Here is a 16,744-nt window from a genome sequence, read left to right on the forward strand (position 1 = left end):
CGCTGCACCATGGTGAGGTGCACACACAGCAGGGGATCTGGTTTGTTTCTGTCCTGTCAGCCTCCTCACCTCAGCAGGAGTTTAGGCTACTCCACTAATTAACCCCCACACCAGGTCAGCACAGCTGCGGGGTAGCCATGGGGCTTTTTCAACCCCCTTTGAATTCAAATTGGCATCTCTGAGAGTTTCCCAAGTCTGACTGCATCAGCAATTCACAGAAATTAGTCTGTGCAATATTGGAGCCAACACTGACCATAATTTTTACCACAGAAGAGATACAGGCAAGAACAAGCATCTGTCTAAAACCCAGCTAACTCAGTGATGAATGCAATCTTTTAATAAAGAGAAGAAGAGGTTGTCCTACCTGCTTGTGAACAGCCAGGCGTCTCTGCCAGTTTCTTCCAGCTCAACCCAGTTGTCCTGTTGGCTCTGATGAGCAGCCTTCTCAGCAGAAAGAATTTGGGACTTTTATGTCTTCCTAATGATTTTTTTCCTTAGCAAAGCTCTCCAGTAACACTCCACAGGTGGAAACCAAGGTTACCCACTTGCTTCTACACAACTAACCAGAGAAGTAAAGCTTAGTGCTCGATATTCAGAAGCCTGGGGCTCCCTGCTCACTTGGTAGCCTCCCTTAACATTTGGGATCAGCTGGCTTCACGCAGCCTGCTCACTGCTCTGCAAACACGCAGCAACCCCCTTGTTTTCTAGACGTGGACGAGTGCTCCTCACACAACGGCGGGTGCGAGCACACGTGCCAGAACCAGCTCGGGTCTTTCCAGTGCAGCTGCAGGATCGGATACAAACTGGACGAAGACCGAAGGGGCTGCATCTGTAAGTGCTGCATGTCAGGCTGCCAGCACCCCATCCCCATCCCCTCCAGGCACAGGGCCCACACATGCAGGCACTCACTGCTCTCGCAGCACTCATTAGCAGCAGCAGAAGGCTCCCCTGGCAGCACCATGCCTGTTTCAGCAGTGTCACACACAGCTTTTCTAGCAAATCTAGGGATTTTGGTACATTTTTTGTAGCCTGCAGTCCTGACCCCACACTAACCAAAGGACCAAACCCTTTTCACAGTCACATCTACAGTTTTTCCTTATAATAAACAGGATTTTTTCCAAGTGGTGGCCTCCTTATCACACCCCCAAGCACATTGCCGTCCAGCTCGCTCAGCAAGGCACCCAGCACACATCCTCTTCTCCAGATGACCCCCAGGCACTGCCCAGCTCCCTGTTCCTGCCAGTTTATGATGCCTGCACCCAGAGGAGCAGCACCCCATGCCTCCCCAACCCAGCAGAGTGCTAACCCTGCCCTGCCGTGCCCTGCCCACTTTTATAGCTGAGCCAGTCCTGCTCCAAGTGCCTGTGCTTATCTTGATTGCATGACTTTTAACCCTTGTTGCCCTGCAAAGGAAGGGAGCTGGTATTGTAGCTGACACTTACTCATTCTTAAAGGAGCACCAAGCTGAAATGCATTGCTCAGGTTTGTTAGATGGGCAGACTTGTTAAATTTTCTAGAGAAAGGTTGAATTATCTGAAAACACAAGGAAGCTGTGTGGCTCTGGCCAGAAAACCTGCAGGGCAAAGGCGATGGAGCGGCGGTGGTCCCAGTTACCCAGGCAGCCCGAGCTGCCCATCCAGGCTAGGAGCAAAGTTTCTCACTTGGTCGGCTGTGCCATGTTCTAGCCAAAACAAGGAAACAAGCTGCAAAAATTTGAAAGAAACAGATTCTTATTTTAAAGGTGTCAATGTAGAGATCGGCAGAGCATAGCACACCAAATCAGCTGCACCAACCCCATACAGATGTTTCTGGTTCCCCTGTCTTATCACACAGGGTCTGCCCTGTTATCTGCCCCTCAGATGAGTTCTTTTTTCTTTCCAACCCTTGATTTTGTAATCTCCATGACTGCTTCCCTAGCCATAGATGACCCAGTGGAAGCTCTGGATGCTCAGCACCCCGTTATCCGCCCGATCCCTCACGTCGCAATCCTGCGGGATGAATTCACCCAGCTCTTTAACGAGGACTATGAAGAAGAGGACGAAGAGATGGAAGCAAGAGGAGAGCACACACTTTCAGAAAAGTTTGGTGGGCATTTAACCAATTAACCATGCGTGCCAGGCACACTGGCAGCATGCATCAGGTACCCTTTCTGTGCACACAGACCCCCCCAGATGCTGTTAGCTTTGCTGGGGGCTGTAACGTCGGGATTAATGCCCAAACTCCCCGAGTTGCTGGAGCAGCCCTGGGGACGGTGTCTCACCATGGCTCCTCCTGTTGCAGTCTGCCTGGAGAACACCTTCGGCCCCGACTGCAGCCTGACGTGTGAGGACTGCCAGAACGGGGGCACGTGCAATGCCGAGGGGACCGGCTGCGACTGCCCGGCCGGCTGGAGCGGGCTGCTCTGCAACCAGAGTGAGTAGCACTGCAGCGGGGCAGGCCGGCTGCCCTGCCAGCCCTGCCTGCCAAAATCCGGGCAAGAAAGAGGAGAATGCGCCAACCTCCAGTTAGTCAGATGTAGCACTGGAGCCCTTTGCTTCTCTTGCTTTTATTTGCTGTGTTTATCTTGGCAAAGCCAGCACAAATGCCCAGTTCCCCTCTTCTCATTCCCAAATAGACCCTAGGGCATTTTTCTCTGTGCGTCAGACCTGCAAACATACATATTTGGTGTTAAATCTGAGTTAGTGTCAGGCTGCATGTAAACCTACCACCACTGTATTAGGCTTTGCATTCTCTGAGACCAAGAAAATATTTACAATATTAATGAGAACCCTTTTAGTGTGTCTTCCCATAAACTTCTGCCACAAGTGGAAGCCTTCTTGTGCTTGAGAAAGAATTAACCTGCTTTTCTAGTGGCCCAGATAAAGCCTGCTGGTAGGTTATATCTGCAACCAGAGTAAGGAATCGAAGTTATGAACATCCAACGTCCTCAGTTCATTTGCTCTTAGCTCTTTAGCCCCAAGAAGGCAAAAACGCTTGCTGCCACAAACAGCTGCGCCTGCTCCCCGCCTGCCAGCCTGCAGCCCCTTGCTGCCCTGCTGCAGCGGTGCGGGAGCAGCCCCGCGTCCTGCTGACCTCTGCCATCCGTCCCCAGCCTGCCCGGCCGGCACTTTCGGGAGGAGCTGCAGCCAGGCGTGCCGCTGCCAGAACGGGGGCACCTGCGAGCCCAGCACGGGCGCCTGCCGCTGCCCACCCGGCGTGGCCGGGCCCCACTGCGAGGACGGTAAGAGCCTGGGCAGAGGGGGGGACAGCGGGGCTCTGCGCGTCCTTCTCTCCAGGTGTCAGTAGGGCCTTTGGTGGGATTTGGTGAGCGGGTGACCAGGCATCCCTGCTGCCGTCAGATGTTCCTGCTGGGCGTCTCTGGGGCCTCGGGAGGGTTTCCACAGAGCCTGGTGTGGGTCCCTTTGGAGCCGCTGGCTGAAAGCATCGTTGGATCATCCCAGTGCTTGAGGGACCCCGATGCACCCCTGCTCCATCCCCTGCTCCATCCCTGCTCGGTGTTTCTCTCTCCCAAAGCATTAAAATCTTGGGAGCACCGTCTAAAAACACAGAAGCAGTGAGACAATAAGGGATTCAGACAAAGTGGCTGCAGACAAAAGGTTCAGAGCATATGGAAACTATTATTGAAGGAGGAGACTGAGGCAGACTATAAATGAATGCTGGAGGTACCCAGACCTCTTCTGTCTATAATCTGGTGATTGAGGGGTACAGGGAAAAACCAGGCAGGTAAGGTTAACACCAGCAGCGAAGAAGTGATGCGATGTCCCACTTGCTGCTCCTCAGCCTGACGCTGCAGCCGCAGGGGAAGACTTGTGCTGCCTGGCCAGACGCTGGCTGCAGCTTTCTGCTGACACGGAGCGTCTGCCATCTGCTTCTAATATTAGGATCTTCAGCATGAAAGAGAAAGAGCAATCCCTCTATTCCCTTAGCAGTGCAAACACCACTGTTGCTTATCGATAGGAACAGCCTCATGGTTTATTTGTTCACATACGGTGGAGCTGGCTCCCTGGAGCCCTGCAGCACGGCTCAGCACCCATGGGTGCCCTGGGGACACCGCAGGTGGCTGCAGAAGGGCAGGCGAGAAAGACAGGCTGCAATGCCACGGGGACAGACTCAATTTGGAGCTGATGCGGGGAATCTGATCGCTCTTATCATTACCTGTTGCACAGGGACACAAGCACGTTCTGGTCAGAAAGCAGTTCCACCCTCGCTGCACACTTTACTTAGTTCATTGCTGACGGCACACGGCTCTGGTTTTGCGATGTGTTTTTCCTGTGATGGACATAAAGTGACAGACCCACATTTCCTCATCCTCCCAGAAAATCTCTCTTTATTTATCACCAGGGTGCCCTAAAGGATTTTTTGGGAAACAATGCAGGAAAAAGTGCAACTGTGCCAACCGCGGTCGTTGCCATCGGATTTACGGCGCCTGTCTGTGCGACCCTGGCTTGTACGGGCGGTACTGCCACCTAGGTATGCGTGTCCACACCTTCCTTATGAGATGAGTATTATTCTCAGATTGCAGCCCGTTTAGGTTCCATCCCTGGAAGGGTCAGTGCTGGGTGGTGGCAATGTTTTTGTCCCCTGTCTGTGATATTTGTCCTCCCGGGTCACTTGCTGTCCTCCTCCTCCCCACCCAGCTTGCCCCAAGTGGGCGTTTGGCCCTGGCTGCTCCGAGGAGTGCCAGTGCGTGCAGCAGAACACGCAGGACTGTGACAAGAGGGACGGCTCCTGCCGATGCAAGCCCGGCTACCACGGCACGCGGTGCGAGAAGGGTGAGTTGTCCAGGAGCGCTCACTGCCATCCCCCTCCCTCCTCCCACAGCCTCTTTTCCCCTGATTTCTTTGGGAAAAAGCTCAGCTTGCTTTCCATCCTCCTAGAACCTTTTTGCCTCTTCTTGCTTCGATTAGGAGCAAAAGTAGTTATCGGAGGGAATTGATTCTGGCAGTAAAAGCAGGTGCTGGAGCTGTGCCCAGCTGCTGGCTCGGCAGGGTGCTGCTGCCTCTCCCTGTTTCTAATACCAGCCCTTTTCACTATCCACGATAACAGAATGTGACCCTGGCTACTACGGAGATGGCTGCAGGAAGAAATGCAGCTGCTCCCCAGAAGTGCCCTGTGACCACGTCACCGGAGAGTGCCGGAAGGAGTGTCCCCAGGGCTACCACGGGGACAACTGCGACCAAGGTAAGGCCACGTGAAGAGCAGGGGCCCTGCAAGGCAAACATAAGATTGTTTTTTGTGTGATGATGCTCAGAGGAGCACAGAGGTCCTGCTGCTGGACGAGCAATGGTCTCCTGGCTTCAGATGGTCGCTGCTGTGCTGTGACACACAGACACTGCCGCTGGGACCCAGTGCTTAGCTCCTGCTTACTTCTTCCTTCCTTCTCCGAAGGCTTTCTGCCTTCCAGAGGCACAGCTGGAGGGGTTTCATCTCTCACACCACCCGTGTCCCAAGCTCCTGCTTCTTGCTGGAGCGCTCTGAGGTTCCCCAGCCTGCACGCTCTCGAGGAGCCGTGTACCCCCAGTGTTCCTCCCACACACAAACCATTCCTTTGCAAAACAACATGAAAGGGCTTGCACATTTCCGCCCGGACTTTCAGACCTCCTAGCCCAGCTCTAGTGAGTGGAAATTTGAAATGGCTTCAGATGACACAAGAGCTGCCACTCGCAGGTCTTTATGAAAACCCTGTGATCTCTGAAGAGCAGGGAAACGGGAATTCTCAGGCATAATGATCCTTATTCAGAAAAGAACAAGGTCTCACTTTATCCTGCCACTTGGGCATCTCTGCTTTTGCAGATGAAGGTGATAGTTATCTAGCTATCTTTTTTTTTCCTCCCTTTGATGTCTTTTTGCTTCCAGGCAATCAATCCCCAGGAGAACAGTATCATATTTTCCGTTCTGTTCGCTATCCCGTATTGAAGTTCTATTTGATCTGCAAGTGTGAAAAAAAATTTTATTCTTCATTCACATTAGTATTTAAACTTCTGCCTCTATATGTACCCTCCAGAGCAGCTCTCTGCTCATCACATAAAGGCCAGTTGGCATTGTGATAACTGAACTACACAGCTCCAGGCATGCAGTATAGCACGGAGGGAGCAGATTTTTAAGATCCTCGGAGATAGGTGGGCTGTCAGAGAGCTTGATGTTCTTCCTGTAAAGGTGTCTGAGTGTACCTCAAGGCAATGAGTCATTGGTGTGAAAGTTGAGGTGATGATTACAAAGCACGAACACAGTTCCTGGAAAATAATGGCTTGTGCCAGCCTCGGAGCTGAGCAGCCACTGAAAACCGTGCTCCCATCTCGTGAGGGTCCTTCCTTCTCAATCACACTTCAGCTGGTGGGATCCAACAAAAAACGTGCAAAGCTGGGCTTCTGCAGCGTCCGACGTGCTGCACTCCGAGAAGACTCGCTGCATCCAGGAGCTGGTGTTCAGCATTTGAGTTTTGATCCGAGCATCCCAGGAGTTTCTGCACTGAGATTTGCCCAAACATTCCATCCACACCCAACCCAGAAATTATAACTATTAGCCTAATTAAGTTACCAGCATGTGATTATCTTGCACAACACCGTAGCTGATAGAACATAGCTGTTCTGCTGGTCCAAGCAAAAGCTGCAGATCGTCATGAGCAGTTCCAAGGAAACAAAACAAGTTTTACTTGTGGTAATATCAGTCTTGGTTCTCTGTTATTTGTTCAAACCAAATGACAGTGAACTGTTTCTCTTGCTAAGCCGCATGCCTGCAGTCTGCTCTCCCTCCCTAACGTCCTTGTCCTGAGGAATGGGGCAGCTTGGCATCTGGTTTAAGAAAAGCAGTGGCAGAAAGGAAACATTGTGCAGCTGAACGTGTGATGGGGAGGGACAGGGAGCAGGAGCCACCCTGCCCAAGCTGCCTGGCCCTGGTGAAGGCAGGGTTGGGCTTGGTCCTCCTTCTTCTGGGCTTGTTGGTGTTGCTGCAGGGCCTGGTGCGTAACACAGAGCAGGCACAGCAATGGTGCTGCAGGTGAATCCTCCTCTAGATCTCATTTTCTGATCATTAATGTCACCCCTTCCATAGACAGGCTTTCCCTCTGCAGAGCATGGCCAGAAGAAGGAGGGGAGATGCTGGTGGCCCTGCAGCAGCCTGGGAAGCCCCCGGTCCAGGTCCTCCACGTGGCGGGACGCTCGGTGCCCGCGCAGCCGCAGCTTGCCAGGGCTCGGCGTGTTCGGCCAGGGATATTTTTAAAAAGAATAAGAAAGGAGCTTGAGCCTGTAGGGGGGAGTCACAGGAAATAACACAAATATTTGTATAGAAATAGTAGGCTTTTGGCTGTTGTTCGGATCTGGAAATGATTAAAGGGTGAAGACAAACATCTGCCATCAATTAGCACAGAGCAGGAATAACAAAAACTCCACTGTGTCACTTGAAATCTACAAGCTAGTGTGCTTTTTCCTCCATTAATTATGAATGCTGGTGCATTTGTATCTGCCAGAACCTTTTGAAACATTGGCTTCAGAAAGCGAAAAGGACTGCAAGCATGGAGTGCCTGGGGGGGCTCAGCTAGGTTTGCAGCATCTCTGGGCCTGAGACCCTCAGCCTGCGTGCGTTTAGCTGCTGACTGCATCGCTGGGCAGAGAGCAAACAGAGCTTTCTCCTGCCAGCAGCATCTCTAGCACTGGCAGCAGCAGGAAGGAAAAGCACTTACTCCTCCCTTGGGTGAGGATGCTCCTTCTTTACTGCTTTGCACCACTGTACCCGCTGTGCCAGGCTGCTTGGCAGGGCCTCGGTCAGGCACTGGGGAGCGGATTTCTCGCAGCACCCAGAGCTTCTGGCTGCTGGCTGCCTGTGAATGTTCCCTCCACAACCACATCTCGGTAACCCACGGTTCTCCCACTCCTGTTTCCAATGCAGAGTGTCCGGAGGGCAGGTTTGGAGCTGGCTGCCTGCTGCTCTGCTCCTGCAGCGGGGCGCCCTGCGACCGTGCCACCGGGGAGTGCGTGTGCTCGGCGGGCTGGACGGGACACGACTGTGCCCAAGGTGAGGAGGTGACAGGAGCCAAGGTGCTGAGCCCGGGGCTCAGGTGTAGGGCTGTTGGTTTTCTTCTGGTAAAATTCATTTTAAAAACATCTAATGCGATTAGGACCATCGCCATGGAAATTTAGAAAAAAATGCAACTTTTGATGCTAAGTCTTGAACAATAGCCTCAGCTTAGCTCTGTTGTTGGAGCTGAAGGCAGCTCCAACAAAGCAAACAAAGTGCAATAAAAATGACAGAGATATTTTCAGTTATTGCAGTCCTTAACATAGGCAAGGAATCTCTCTTTACAGTTGTGGATTTTTTAATTGCCTTCCCCAAATTATCCTTCAACTGCTGGAAAACGAGAGAATCTTAAATTAAAAGCTTCTATGCTCTCATGTAGCATTACAGCAGCTGGAAGTTATTAGTCCTGTATGGATGTCCTGCTCGTAATAGCTCGACTGAGCAGCGAAAGCACGTGTGCACGGCGCTCACCACGCAGCCTGAGCTGACTCCAGGCCCTGCAGCACTCAGACGAGGCGTCCTGCCCTGCCTTTATCAGTCTGTAGCAGTTTGAGTCTCCTGCGCAGCTGAAGGCGGCTCTTGGAAGCGCGAGCAGCGTGACAGCGGCTCTGAGGGCGCTTGGCCAGAAACACCATTGCCTAGCAAGGAGCAGTGGTGGCTCCCCAGCAGTAGATGTGAATCCAAAAATTGACACGAGAACCCTGGCGAGAGGTCAGACCAGCACTTGCTGAGGACTCCCGTGCTGTTTATAACACAAACGGGACAGTGTTGTCCTTACTCCTAGCCATGTGCTCCCAAACCAAAGCGTGAGCATTGCATAAAGCCTGGGTACAAACAAGACAGGGAACCCACTGCTGTGCACAAGGAACCATCCGTTTCACCCCTACCCCTCTGCTGTAGGTCCCAGCCCCCTGCCCCAGGGCTTTGCAGCCCTTTGGTTAGCAGCACCTCTCCTGGCGTGCCCTCGGGGTGCTCAGACCACGCCGTGGTCCTGTTGTACTGCTGGGTGGAGGAAGCCAGCACGGCTCCTGCCTCCCGCTGGCAGCTCTCGCCCTGCCCGCGCTGCTTGGTGCAGGTGCTGAGCCGCCCGTGCTCCCTCTGCCTCTGCTGCAGCCTGCCCCGAAGGCCACTGGGGCCTCGGCTGCCAGGAGCTGTGTCCCGAGTGTGCCAACAACGGCAGCTGTGACCCCGCCACGGGAGCATGCGTGTGTCCTCCGGGCTTCACCGGCAGCCGCTGCCAGGACGGTGAGTGCTGGGTTCGTGGTGCTGAGTGCCGGGGGGGTGGCAGCGAGTGCCGTGCCCCAGGCTCACAGCAGGTTTGCTGTTGGTGTCTCTGCCTTGGCAGTGTGTCCGCCCGGCTGGTATGGCCCTGCCTGCCAGCTGAGCTGCAGCTGCGGCAACGAGGGACATTGCCATCCTGTGACGGGGACCTGCAGCTGCGCGCCCGGCTGGACGGGCCATGACTGCCAGAGAGGTACGGTGCCCTCTGCTCACTGCTCATCACTTGTAGAAAACACCAAGGATCAATCACGGCAACCCCACACTCGTGCACCATCACTCCCTCAGTCCCCTCAGCGTCTGCTGCAGACCCACAGCCCCGTTAGCCCTTTATTAGCCCTGCTGCCTTCTCTTTTAAGCAACGGGATAAAACCCCGAGGGGGGAGAAGAGCTGTTCCCATGCCCTTCCCCACCGAGGGGCTGCACGAGGGCTGGCGCTGAGGCTGTGCTCCTCCTGTTGCAGCCTGTGACGGGGGTCGCTGGGGCCCCGGCTGTGCCAACACCTGCAACTGCAGCGGCAGCGACGGGAGCTGCGACGCGGTGACGGGGCGCTGCGCCTGCGATGCCGGGTACACCGGTGTCCGCTGCGAGGAGCGTGAGTGCAGCCAGCGAGCTGCTGGGGCACAGGGCATGGGTTTGGGTTTGGGGGCTTTGGGGAGGTGTAGGGTGGGTGCTGCGGGAGGTGTTTGGGTGCAGAAGGGCAGTCCCCGTGGCTCTCCGTGGTGCTGTGCCGGTGGGTGGCTGGGTGCCGTGGGTACACGGCTGTGAGGAGCAGCGTGGAGCCCCCTGATTAGAGAAAAGCAGTGGCCAGATCCTGTTGTCCCATTCCCAGCCTGAGCTCCCTGCTTAGCACAGCTCCTGGGCTCATCAATGCCATTTGCTTTTGCCTCCTAGGGTGCCCAGAAGGGTGGTTCGGGGCCAGCTGCCGGCACCGGTGTCAGTGCGAGCACGGGGCTGCGTGCGACCACGTCAGCGGGGCGTGCACGTGCAGCTCGGGCTGGCGGGGAACCTTCTGCGAGCACCGTACGTACCCACCCTGGGGGCTGCGAGCTGCTGAAGGCTCCCACAGCCCCCGGTCCCTTGCATGGAGACCTCCTGGGACTTTTCTCTTGTGTCTTCCACAGCCTGCCCAGATGGATTTTATGGCATCGAGTGCCGGGAAGCCTGCGAATGCCTGAATGGAGCCAGCTGTGACCACGTCACGGGGCAGTGCCACTGCCCTCCCGGCTGGACTGGTCCCCGCTGCGGCCATAGTAAGTGTCCCATGGCCACAGGAGGTGTCCCCATGGCCCCGTACATGGAGCCCTGGCCATCCCCCTGTGCTGCTAGAGCACAGTGAGCATAGGGTCAAGTCTCTATGTGGAAGTCAATTCTGTGTGGCTCAGAAGTATTTGGACCAAAAACCATAAATTCAGCAATGCAGCTCCTAAACATTAGGTTCAGGGTGTCAGTCAGTAGGAACTGGCTTTGCTCCTCACCCAGAGCAGTGTCAGAGAGGAGCCTGGAGCTGTGCAGCCCGCAGTGTGCGTGGCCTCAGCTACAAATACGTGTGTGCGTGTGTGCTTGTGCACACGCATTTCCTATCTGCATGTGTTTAGTTGAAACTGCTGACAAAAGTACACAACCAAAGGTAAACACCCTGGAAGAAATTCCCACTGCACGGAATATTCTGCAATTTTTTTTCATGAAGTGTTGGCACTGATGACCCAAACATGAGAGGGAAACACAAAAATAAAAGCAGAAAATAAAGTGGACACTTTTTTTTTTTTTTTTTTTTGTGGGATGCACGCAGCTTTGCTGTTGCTCTGGCATCAGGCGTGAAGAATAAACACAGTCACTTGTGCTCAGGGCATGAAGAACCACATTTAAATCTTTCTGCAAGGGAGGAAGGAGATTGTCAGCAGACACAGCAGCCCCCCGCCGCCCTGCTGGCTTCCCTCTCGGAGGCATGTTCCAGTTCGTGTCCTTCCGATTGTGTTTTTGTGCTAAGAATAGCCCTGCCAAATGGAGAGCGTGCCCCAAACCATCCTGTGCCCTACATAACTCGCATTATCCCAGGCCCCGAGAGAGGCACTGAGATGCTGACCGAGCCCTTGTCACTCCTGCAGCAGTTTTCACGTGCACCCAGAGATCCCCGTGCCAGGATGGGCACTGTCCTGTGCTGCATCCACTAGGACTCAGGGAGGGGATGCCAAAAATCTCTGAAGGGGCTCTGTTCTTACACACTCTTTATCCAGGCTTTGTAGACTAAAACAATTCAAGGTGCTTTGGGCCTGGGTTTACCTGAAGCAGATTCTCAGGGGGCTCTTTTGGCAGACGTCCCCTGTTTGGGGGGCTGAGCACATCCTGAACATAGCAAGGGCTCAGGCACCTGGCAGAACGGTTCCCTAGCAGATAAATGTGGTAACGTTAAGGATAACCACAGTGCCCAGGTGTTTGAATGTCACCCACACACATTATTTCTCTGTGTAACACCATAAAACCCAGCCCCACGAGCAGCCCAAAGCAGCCACCACCCACTTTGGTCAGTCCAGTCTCCAGTTCTTCCCCCAAATGACCATTAGTAGGAGCCTTGATGCCGTAATTCACACCGGTGTTAACTCTTGTGCCTGCTTCTGATCCCCCGAAGCGTGCCAGGAGGACAGGTACGGCGAGGCCTGCAGCCAGCCGTGCCGCTGCTCCAACAACGCCACCTGCGACCACGTCAGCGGCCGCTGCCTGTGCGCGGCCGGGTGGACGGGCCCCACGTGCCAGCAAGGTAACGCTCCCACAGCCACCTCCCCGCCCTGCCCACAGGTGATAAAAGTGCCATTTCTCTGCATGAGCTGGAGCTTTCAGTGGAGTAGCAGCTACAAAAAAATAGAGACAGATAAGGCAAGATTGCAAGACCATAACCTTAGCGATGCTGTCACAAGACAAGAAGCCAAGAGGTCGCCCTCACCCAATGTGCCCCGAACAGCGCCCTGTCAGCAATGCCTTCAGGCAGGGCTCAGTGAAATTGTGCGTGAGAGCAGCTATTCGTGTGTTTAAATGGATTTTTGCTATCAAGTACCGGCGTTATCAAGGTCTGGAAGATGAGCTCAGCACCACCTGAGCTAGTTTGGGGGAAGAAGGGTGTGTTTGGGGTTTGGCTTCAGGTTTGGGGTTTTTTCAGTCCCGTTTCCACTTAGGCCCTGCGACGTCTCCAACGTGAGCAGGTTAAAATCCCAAATGGCTTCACGTGGGGAGCTAGGCAGCCTCAGGGTGCCACTAGCTCAATTCCCAGCTCATGGCAAGCAGCAGCAGCTTCATTTCATGCCCACCTACCACTCGGAAGGGTGGGGTTTGCCCTTGGCGTGCAGTCAGGACTGTTTTCTGACTTGGGTTTTGCCTTGGTTTCCCCTCAGCATGCCCGCAGGGTTTCTATGGGACGCGCTGCCGCGAGCGCTGCCTGTGCCAGAACGGGGGGACGTGCGACCCCGCCACGGGGCACTGCGCCTGCCCCGCGGGCTGGACGGGGCTGGCCTGCGAGCTGGGTAAGGACACAGCCAGCAGCACCAAGGGATGGGTTCCACCACCAGCCGGTCCCCTTGGGGCTGGTTTTGAAGGGACAACGTGTGCGGGGTGACGGCTCTGCTCTGTGCTTTCTCCCAGCCTGCGCCGAGGGGCGGCACGGGGCCGGCTGCGGGCAGCGCTGCACCTGCCAGCACGGGGGGATCTGCGACCACCGCGGGCACTGCCTCTGCCCTGCTGGATGGACCGGCACCGCCTGCGAGAGCCGTGAGTGGGGGCTGCAGGGGGAGCGCCGGGGGGCTGCAGTGAGGGGCTGGGAACCAGGGGGCTGCGAGGTGTATACCTGAGAGCTGGGGTTCTGCACGGCCCAGAGGGCTTGAAGGGGGGATGTTGGGGTTTTGGGGTGGGTGTCGGGGTTTTGGGGTAAGTGTTGGGGTTTGAGGTGGGTGCCATAACTTGGGAGGGTGCCATCATTTGGAGTGGGCACCGAGCTCACCCACAGTCAGACTTCTAGGTTTTCTTTCAGATAAAAATGAATAAAGAAAGCCCATCCGCAATTATGTGATTTTTAAAAAAGAAGCTCAAATCCTCTCTTTGCCCTCCTAATCAGCCACATTTCAAAACACATGACCGTGCAAATGCCTGCTGTGTGCTGTGCAGCCCCGCTCCCCACAGCCACCTCTGCAAACTCAGCCCGTGCAGGGACAAGCAGCCAGTTTTGACATTGCTGATTTTCTTTTTTTTTTTTTTTTTTTTTTTCTTCATTCATTCATGAAAAAGAAGCGAAAACCGAGTGTGCAGATTTTTGCACCTGCAGTGCTGACTTCTGGATGGCGCTGGTACTGCAGATGCGCTGCTCTGCAGCTGCTTTGGGCACCGGGGCCTCCTGTGAGGACAGGAGCAGCAGCAAACCCAAATGATCACAGCTGTGACTGACAACATATGGCTGGCACCCAACCGTCCCCAAACAGTGCCAGCCGTAACACTTCCCAAACATTTGGCATGGTTAAAAAGAGACTTTTCACGTCGGTTTAGGCATAAGAGTGCACAAAAAGCAGTTTGCTTTGCTCAAGATTTCCCTTCCTTGGGTGCATCCTGCTGGCTGATGCCCCCCTCTGTCCCCTGGTGCCTGACTTGCCGTCTCTCCTGTGTTTGCATCCCTAAGCTTGTCCGGAGGGGCTGTTCGGGGCCCGCTGCGAGGAGCGCTGTGACTGTGGGGACGCGGTGCCGTGCCACCACATCACGGGTGCTTGTGACTGTCCCCGCGGCTGGAGGGGCCGGCGCTGCGAGAAAGGTGAGAGCGGCATCGCCCAGGGCTCCCACAACAACCCCAGCTCCTGGCACGGAGGGGAGCTCCATCCCCATCAGCACACAGCAGCCCGACTCCTTTATTTAGGAGGAAATCGTCTCGGGTGTTTCTCAGCAGGCCGGCACTGCAGCACACTAAATCTTTAATTCAATTTTGCACTGGGACCTCTGAGCTGACGCTTCCAGGCATTAACTCGAGGTCCAGTTGTGAGCCTGGCACCCCCCTGTGTCCCCGCAGCCTGCCTGCCTGGGTCCTTTGGGAAGAGCTGCGCCGGCCGCTGCGCCTGCCCCCCGGGAGCGCCCTGCGACCACGTCAGCGGGCGCTGTGCCTGCCCACCGGGATTCACGGGAGCTGCATGCGAGAAACGTAGGAAGGGAGCAAACTTTTGATGGGTTTGGGGAGCATGACGGGTCGTGCAATTGATACTTAAAATAATTAAAAAGAGAAAAAAAAAAAAAAAAAAAAGAAAGAAAGAAAAAAAAAAACCACACCACCAGTGAGCTTTGCCAAAGAGCAACTCCCATTTTGGCAGCTGGGCGCGTGCCCACTGAATCTTAGCAAAGTACAAGGAGCCAAGCGGGAAATCAGAGCCATGTATTTGTCCAGAGGATTAGTGACAAATCAGTGTTAAAATGGGCTCCTGTGGGTACAAGCAAGTCTGGAAGAGACGGAAGCGTGTGAGCACATTCCTCGCTGGGGGACGGGGGTGTGTTTGTGATGTCTTTGTGTGGCGGGATGAAGGGCTGCAGGAATTTGAGCAGGGTAGGTAGGGCTGGCATTGCAAAAGGTTCCTGGCATCAGGGAGCAGTTGGCATGCTGAGCACCACCTCCCTTTGCTTTCCGTGTGCCAGAAAACATCCACTGCCATGGGAGCCTGTTTAAATCTTGGGTTTAAAAATAGAAAAAAGGAAAGCCCAAGCCTCTCGGGGCAGGTGGGGCGCTAACTGTGCCCGTGTTGCCTTGCTGTCCTCTCTCGCAGCCTGCCCACCCGGCACCTTCGGGGAGAGCTGCAGCCAGAGCTGCCAGTGCGCGGGAGCCACCCAGGATTGCCACCCTGTCACCGGCGCCTGCGTCTGCGCCCCGGGCTACCACGGGCCATCCTGCCAGCTGGGTGAGGCCACTGCGTCCTGCTCCGTGCTTCGTGGGGTCCCTGTGGGGCTGGCCACGGCTGCCCCGGGGCTGCTCTTTGCTGGGTCAGCTCTGTGCCCTGCTGCACAGGAGCAGCCGCTGTGCCCGGCGCATCCCCTTGCGGTGCATTTCTTGTAGTGCCCGTGCTTTGCTCTCACCCTGCCAGGCACTGGTGCGATTGTTTCTGTTTGTGCAGAGTGCCCCGAGGGCTGGTACGGGCCCAGCTGCAAGCAGCCGTGCGAGTGCCAGAATGGAGCCAGGTGTGAGCACACCACAGGGACCTGCCACTGCCCGCCGGGCTATGTCGGTGCCGACTGCAGCATCGGTGAGTGCTGGGGGGAATGGGGGGCCCCAGAGGCTGCCTCAGCAGCGGGTGAATGGTGGTCCAGTGGTACCCCTGCACTGGCCCACCTGCAGGAGGAAAGCTCCTCGTCTCGCCCCACACAGCCAGCAGTGCTCCAGCACAGAGGCTGCTTCGTGTGCTCAGTGCTGTGGGAGCACAGCTGATCTCATTTGCTGTCTGTCTGAGCCTTAGAAACATTTTCTTACTCTGTCCTTTTGGTGCCAGAATGATTTCCTCGATGTGAAAGGCATGGCACATCGGGTTTTGCACTGTGCCAGCCGTGTATTGCCACCACTCTGCTTCTCCAGCAGAAGGAAATGTGAACGCTCTTTCCCTGCCCTGCCAGTCCCCCTGGGCACGAGCCCCAGGGCCTGCAAACCCTCCTGCCTCCCCCAGCTGCCCCCCTGCTCTGCTCATGCACCACAGCTGTGTTGCCTTTTTGGCCTGCACACATGGCCCATGGGTTTGATGAAGGCAGGTAAAGGTCTTCCTCCTGCCAGCCTGCCCCGCCGGCCGCTACGGCCAAGACTGCGTGCACGCCTGTGCCTGTGGGGAAGGGGCCACCTGCCACCACGTCACCGGAGACTGCCTTTGCCCACCGGGAAGAGTCGGTCCCACTTGTGAGCAAGGTAAACGCGAGCTGCAGGGGGAAAAATCCCAAGCAGGAACCGGTTTCCCCGTCCCAACACCTCTGCTTCCCTCCTGGACGCTGCTGCCCGTGTGCCCACCGCTGTCCCTTGGTCCCACAGGCTGCCAGGAGCAGCGCTACGGGGAGGGCTGCCAGCAGACCTGCTCCTGCCAGAATGGGGGGCTGTGCAATGCCACCGACGGGTCCTGCTCCTGCGGGCTTGGATGGACTGGGAAATCCTGTGAATTAGGTAACGCAGCTCTGCAGGCACGGTCCTGTGCCAGCTGGGAAGCGCTGAGCTGGCTCAGCACCTGGCTCTGTGTGCCTGCTGGCCCCTCTGAGCCACCCCGGTGCCCCCCTGCAGCGTGCCCACCGGGAAGGTACGGCGCCGACTGCCAGCTGCACTGCTCCTGCCGGCACAACGCCACCTGCGACCCCACGACGGGGGCCTGCCGCTGCCCCCCGGGACATTACGGACCCCTCTGCGAGCACGGTGAGCTGCGCCGGGGGGACCTGATGCGGCGGGGGCATCACCTGCGGCTTTGTGGCTGTG

At 55.8% G+C, this 16,744-nt stretch overlaps 1 protein-coding gene across 1 annotated transcript in view; it reads left to right on the forward strand.

Moving 5' to 3' along the window:
• MEGF6 (multiple EGF like domains 6) overlaps positions 1 to 16,744 on the forward strand; it is a gene marked incomplete at both ends in the record, with an annotated part of 72,150 nt that overhangs the window by 53,861 nt on the left and 1,545 nt on the right. The window contains 23 exons of the mRNA XM_084300246.1: positions 709 to 831; positions 1,918 to 2,085; positions 2,281 to 2,412; positions 3,092 to 3,220; positions 4,342 to 4,470; positions 4,638 to 4,772; positions 5,047 to 5,181; positions 7,885 to 8,010; positions 9,127 to 9,258; positions 9,359 to 9,487; positions 9,755 to 9,886; positions 10,186 to 10,314; positions 10,416 to 10,544; positions 11,921 to 12,049; positions 12,678 to 12,806; positions 12,925 to 13,050; positions 13,949 to 14,077; positions 14,330 to 14,458; positions 15,072 to 15,203; positions 15,417 to 15,545; positions 16,064 to 16,192; positions 16,313 to 16,441; positions 16,556 to 16,684. Coding sequence (XP_084156372.1) covers positions 709 to 831; positions 1,918 to 2,085; positions 2,281 to 2,412; positions 3,092 to 3,220; positions 4,342 to 4,470; positions 4,638 to 4,772; positions 5,047 to 5,181; positions 7,885 to 8,010; positions 9,127 to 9,258; positions 9,359 to 9,487; positions 9,755 to 9,886; positions 10,186 to 10,314; positions 10,416 to 10,544; positions 11,921 to 12,049; positions 12,678 to 12,806; positions 12,925 to 13,050; positions 13,949 to 14,077; positions 14,330 to 14,458; positions 15,072 to 15,203; positions 15,417 to 15,545; positions 16,064 to 16,192; positions 16,313 to 16,441; positions 16,556 to 16,684 — 3,018 coding nt within the window. The remainder of the gene's footprint in view (positions 1 to 708; positions 832 to 1,917; positions 2,086 to 2,280; positions 2,413 to 3,091; positions 3,221 to 4,341; positions 4,471 to 4,637; positions 4,773 to 5,046; positions 5,182 to 7,884; positions 8,011 to 9,126; positions 9,259 to 9,358; positions 9,488 to 9,754; positions 9,887 to 10,185; positions 10,315 to 10,415; positions 10,545 to 11,920; positions 12,050 to 12,677; positions 12,807 to 12,924; positions 13,051 to 13,948; positions 14,078 to 14,329; positions 14,459 to 15,071; positions 15,204 to 15,416; positions 15,546 to 16,063; positions 16,193 to 16,312; positions 16,442 to 16,555; positions 16,685 to 16,744) is intronic.

This window comes from Netta rufina (assembly GCF_964035555.1).
Source record: "Netta rufina genome assembly, chromosome: 22".
Lineage (NCBI taxonomy): Eukaryota > Metazoa > Chordata > Aves > Anseriformes > Anatidae > Netta > Netta rufina.